Source organism: Poecilia reticulata, linkage group LG9 (assembly GCF_000633615.1).
Source record: "Poecilia reticulata strain Guanapo linkage group LG9, Guppy_female_1.0+MT, whole genome shotgun sequence".
NCBI classification, from domain to species: domain Eukaryota; kingdom Metazoa; phylum Chordata; class Actinopteri; order Cyprinodontiformes; family Poeciliidae; genus Poecilia; species Poecilia reticulata.
This window is the reverse complement of record NC_024339.1, coordinates 6,578,011-6,584,010: the sequence shown is the minus strand read 5'-3', so window position 1 is coordinate 6,584,010 and position 6,000 is coordinate 6,578,011. Positions and strand designations below refer to the sequence as shown.

Below are 6,000 nucleotides of genomic sequence, written 5' to 3'. Positions count from 1 at the left end.
CGCTGCGTTGTGCTGTGTCTCCGTCCCCGTCTGAGCTAGTATTCCCCTTTACGCTCTGCTCAGTGCATGCTTCTTGTAAAAGGATAAGCACCACGCTGTGCTCTTTTGATATTATTTTTCCTCCTCGCCTGCTCCAGCCTGACGAGGCCTCATCTCTAGTGTCATGGCTACCGCTGCAGCAACAAGGAGAAGCACGCACCCGGGGAATAGACAGAGTCAGTTGTTCATCTCCATCACCTACGGTTTATGCTCGTCCTTTTGTAATAGAGTGGAGCCCACCGCCGCTGTGAGATGGAAGTCATCCTTTTAGCTGCATGCCAAGAATACGTTACGACCGATTTCCTGAGGATACAAGATTTCATCCATTCTCTCTCTCTTATTTTTTATTATTTGCTTTGTTTTTGGTCTGCACGTATAAATCAAAATAGAAAAATATGCCTATTGTCTAAAATAGTGTAGCACGTTGAGACAAATAGGCGATTTAAATTTGGACTTAACTAGCGTACAACACCAACAAAAAAGGTGTTTTTCTATTACAGTTTGATAGCATATGACAAAATTAGTAGAAATGTTTCTGAATTTTCAGAAAAGAGAACATGAGCTTATAAGTACTAAATGTTTTTGTCCATTATTTTACAGATGTGTGCATCCTTGGAAACGGATCTTTATTTCAGTACCAATGAAAATGACAGCAAAAAGTATTTTTAAAAAATCATTTTTATATGGTATCTTTTTATAACACATCTGTCACTGTATACAGTAAAGTCAGAGCCCAACAAACAACAATATTGCTGTGCACTGCAAAAACACAAAATCTTACCAAGTATTTCTAGTCCAGATTTTAGTGCAAATTTCTTAGTACACATAATAAGACCAAACTAGGTTACAAGAAACTGTTTAGCAACATATATAGGAGCTTGTTTTAAGTCAATAATCCCTTAATATTGATGGAAAAAAATATTTCTTTTATAAGTGAAGAAATCTGCCAATGGAACTAGAACTTTTTCATCAATATTAATTTTTGACCTAAAACAAACTCTTATATCTTCCTGAAAAGTTACTTCTAAGTAGTTTTGTATTAAGATATTTGCACTAAAAACTAAACTGAAATTACTTGCTAAGATTTTGAGTTTCTGCATACTTCCTGTTTTTGACAAGCACTTAACCTGCGGAATACTTATTATTTAAATAATATAAAACCTTAAACTTCTATCAAAGAAGTTTGATCAGTGAAAACATAAATTTAGGTTTGTTTGAGTTCTGCTGAAGTGTGTTCAAGGGCAATATCTTGACATAAAATTGAATGATGTTATGTTAAGATTTGATGAAATTATACAATATTTATTATATCTACAGAATACATATGTGTAGTTTGGCACATGTCTGCACTTATGCATTTTCTTTCTAAACTTTGATTACAAAAAGCAAAACCCAAGATGTAAAGATCATTCTTAAACCTGCAAGATCTACAAAATCAAGATTGGTGTCAAAATAAATTAAAATTAAAAGGGAGGTAAAAGAATGTTAACAGCTCAGCAGCATAAACTTGTTTTTAAAAAAAAGTAGGCATTCACACCCCTTAAATTTTTCACATTTTGTCACCTTAGAATGACAAACTTGAATGTATTCTGTTAGAAAACTAAACATAGTAGTGCGTATTTGTAAAATGGAAACAAAGGCAAAGCAAAACATGACACAAAAGTGACAAGGCTGAAGAAATGTGGCTACTTTTACAAGCCACTGCATATATAAATGCCTGATTATAGCCGATTAGTAATAATTTATCTGATAGTTTTCCTTCTGTAGACGCAGTGTCAGTATGTTAACAAAAACAGCAATTCACATTAACAAGAATACTTGTTTGCGTGTGGAAAACAGAACCTGAACCTTCTCTGAGTGTTTATGCTTCAGTTAGTAATGTAAGCCCTAGCATTAACCCTCCTAACAGGCATTGTTCTTGTTTCCCATTGAAGCTGTGGCAGCATGGACGCCTGCTGTCTCAGTAGGAGGAATCATGCTCGCACTGTTCCCCACTCATACATGCTTCCATTATCATCTCCTGAGAGATCCTGGCCACCGAGTCCTTGCTCTGATTACTCTCGTTACTTAATTATACATTTGGACCCACCGCACTCACAACAAAAGGCTGCTGTGCCTCCATTGACCCAGGTCCCTCCTCATTGTGCCCAGCCCTGACAGGGAGTCAAACAAAATGAAAAGGCTCCACTTAAGGATGTTGGGGCAGGGCCTTAATTGACAGATTGAAGGCAGATTTGCGCTGGGGACCACTCCGCTTGCTCATTGTGGCTCCAAGCTTCAATTGCTCTGTCCCTTGTGCGTCCCGCTGTGGGGTCCAGTGGGACGGTCCCGCGGTTCCACCAGTCCCGTTTTCACGGCTTCACCACCTACCGTCTCAGGGGGGAAAGGGGTCACGAGTGAAAGCTGCAAACGAGTAGCTGCATTTCCATTGGCTGTAAAGTTGAGCAAACTGGAATTACAAAATAAATTCACCGAATAGCGAACAGAAGGGGAAGTTGTGAACGATGGCGTCGATTTTCTGTTTTAGAGTTGTAGTCTGCCTGTAGTTTTGGCAATGGCAGCAGAGGAAGTGAACGAAGCTGTTCAGTCCGTGTTGGCCACGCCTCCAAATCGACATTAACAGATTGACATTCGGATTGGCATTTCTCTCTTTGCAGTGGAGGACGGTTGTTTCCGGTAAGCTTCATAGTGCCACGGCCAAACATTAGCGATTGGGTAAAATGTTAAATTTCAAAAGAATCCACGCCTCCAGGAAGCAATCATTCTGTACAGCCGAGAGTCCAGACCCTCTGCACGAAGCAAAGCGTAGAACAAGGGGTTGGTTTTTACTGGGCTAGCCCGCACCCAGCTACCTAGCTATAGTTCAAGATAAAAATCTGAAATGGTAACAGCTCTTCTGTACAATCTTGAAATATAAGTTCCTCAAAACGCCACATAGCCGTACCTGCTCCCAAGTACCAGGGGCTTGTCGCTCCAACGCCTCAATAAAACTCAGATGTCTCCTCTGATAGTTGATGATGAGCACTGTTGCTGTGACTGAAGTGACTGAAGTGTCTACATCCATCACTTCTATGATTTTTAAGCTTATTCACATTTGATTTTAATTGCATGTCCTTTTTAATGGAAACACCACAATGGCGAAATTAAGTTTTTTCTCAAAATAAGCAGAACATCTTGGAAAATGCAAGAAAAAATCTTGGTCATATTTGTAATAGAAAAACAGCTATTGATAAAAATGGAATAAATGGATTCAGATTTCAACTTTTACTTTTATTATCATTAACTTCACCTTAACTTTCTCAGAGTAATTTACAGCCTTTGTGTAAGTTTTTTTTTTACGTATTTATTTGCTGAAAAGAGACATTCCTGTCTGTGAGCATACCTGAAATAAAAAGCAGTGTCCCCCATTATCTGTTTCTCAGCGGCAAGGCCTTAGATTTCCTTTTGTCCTCACTACACCTCTGAGCCTAATCGCCACACGCTTTAGAGGCGAAATGACTTATAATTAATTTTTTTTTTTTTTTATTCGGCGTCGAAGACAAACCACTTCACTTCTCCAGTGAATAGAAAGTGATTTGGCCCTCTGCCACGCTAGTCAACGCACATATCAGAAAACAACCTTTCTTGTTATTCACTTGGTTTACCCTTGTAAAAGTCTGACATAGAAATTAAAGGCGGGCTCATCACAAAGCAGATTTGAAATACCACACTTAATAGGCGCAGTAAGAATTCAAAGAATCTGTCCTTGAGATGCTATCGTCCAATTTTAAAGCACACTTAAAGGGCTAAATGACAAGCTGCAGCTGAATGCAGAATTACCGAACAGAGCTCTTTATAATAGAACCGTGTGTCGCAGTATTCGTTTTCACATCTTTTGCAAACTTCCAGCATTGAATTTGTAACAAAAACATCAGAATGGCTTTCTGTGTGTCTGTGCGCTCCTTTTGAAACTTTGAGAGAAAAAAAAACCCCTCTCTCTTTGACTAACACACTCTCCTTTCCGTCTTCATCCTGTGCTGTTTGCTCTAAGAGCTGACAGTGAATAAAAGGTGGCACACAAAAATAACATCTGCAATGATCATGCTACGTGGGGGAGCCGAATGAATAATTCCTAACATTTCCCCGTGTTTGTCTGTTTTCTGTTACAGTGTGACAGCGAAAGTGACATTGACGACAAGGTAAGGCTGCTTTTCCTGTGTTTATTCACACGCCACATGAAGTGACTGGGAGTTGTGAATAACAAAATTAAAGCTCCCGTCTAGAGAGAGAGAGAGAGGCGGTAGTCAGAAGGTGTTGTTGGGTGAAAAAAAAAAGAGCTGCAGAGAACCACACAGCCTTTGTTGATTATTTTTCATCTTGGAGAGATTAAAAAAAGCCAGCAAAACGAGTCACAGAATGAAATTTATTTTATGTTGTGTGTAAAAACACTGTATTTTTTGGAGTAAATTTAAAAAAATCTTGAATTGTCCAGAATCTATTATAGCAGCATGGGTAATATCGGTAAAATGTTGCATCTCTATGAGGCATGCCATTGCAGACGCAAACAAATTTTACATCTGTGAAAATGTGTGAAAGTCCCTGGTGGCACAATTATCGGCAGCCCCAATAATTTCTTTTAAAACATGTCCGCTTTAAAACCCATATTTACCTTGCCGCCATGCACGGTGAACAGGATTTAAAGGAGTTTAGATGAAATACAAAGTTCACTGTTAGAGAAGCACAGCAAAGAGTTGGTCTTTGGGGATTTCTAAGTCTCCGTGACAACCACTGGGCTCCATCTGCATGCCAGCAATCACAAATGTAAATCTCCATAGTGCTTCGCCAGATTAGACTAAAGCCCCCCTCTCCGTTGTCAAGTCTCACTCTATCTGGTTAATGTTTGGTTCTAGCCAAGGTGGGTGTGTCTCCATTGGTAGATTGTTCCTCACTATATGGGCTTGAATATGGGCAGGAACACATGTGGGGATGTGGGAACTTGGGCGGGCCGTAACCACACAGGAGAGTCGGTCGACGCTACGATGATGTTACTTTTAGACAACCCGTTTCTCTGAAATCTCTCGGTGTTGACCATTAACATGTGATGTCACGCTCTTCAGAGAGCAGACCACTTCGCCTTCGTGGGTTCTTTAACAACATTTGGGCATGTGAACTCCAGTGAAATGGTGATAGGTTGCTGTGCGGCTGACTGAACAGTAAAGGATGCAAACCAAGCTTTTTATTTTATTGTAAACCTTTTGATAAGAAAAGAAGACAGCAGTGGATAGCAGCTGTCAATTGTAAGGACTGTCAGCGGATTTGTCGCAAACAATTTTTCCCAGGTAAGAAGATTAACATTCACATACTTTATAAGTAAGCTCAGGAAGACGCCAATCTAAGTAACCGTGGAGACAATGCCACACCCTCAAAGATCCCTGTCACTGTATTTAGTGTGCTGGACTTAACAACAACTGCAAAACTATTTCTCAACATTTTTCTCTACTAAATAAATCCTCTCAAGGTAAAGGTTGATTTTTTTTTTCAGTATTTTTCTGTATGAAGTTATAGCACTGCAAATAAAAATTAATTTAATTTAAGGCTTTTTGCACACATTTACCAGAGGTACCAACAAATGTGTCTGTCAGTGAACATCCAACACCTAACAGAGGCTTCTTATCTCAAGGTTAAGCGTTTATTATTTCAGCTCCACATTTCAGAGTTTGTAAAAAGAAAAAGTTTTCTCCTACAGGGAAAGTTATTTTTTTTTTTCTTAAAGTTAACCATTTGATAATTCCCTACCAGTGCCATATCAGTTTCACCTTTGTGAATGTGTTTGTTGCCGACTTAAAAGCGGTTGGCTGATAGCAACCACCTGTTTACAAGATGAAACACCTTTGGGGAATCTCACGCATCCTAATTCCTCCACAGTTTAGCAATTACCCTCTGGTAAATGAATAAGATAGCATGCCTAATCTTCTGTAAGCA

General features: G+C 39.2%; 2 protein-coding genes across 8 annotated transcripts in view; one reads left to right on the top strand and one right to left on the bottom strand.

Annotated features, from left to right (window-relative positions):
- galnt9 (polypeptide N-acetylgalactosaminyltransferase 9) overlaps positions 1-6,000 on the bottom strand; it is a 1,026,805-nt gene that overhangs the window by 509,963 nt on the left and 510,842 nt on the right. The window lies entirely within an intron of this gene.
- fbrsl1 (fibrosin-like 1) overlaps positions 1-6,000 on the top strand; it is a 353,282-nt gene that overhangs the window by 232,708 nt on the left and 114,574 nt on the right. For all 7 annotated transcript variants that reach the window (XM_008417610.2, XM_008417609.2, XM_008417613.2 and 4 more), the window contains one exon: positions 4,188-4,217. In XM_008417610.2, the coding sequence (XP_008415832.1) occupies positions 4,188-4,217 (30 nt within the window). The remainder of the gene's footprint in view (positions 1-4,187; positions 4,218-6,000) is intronic.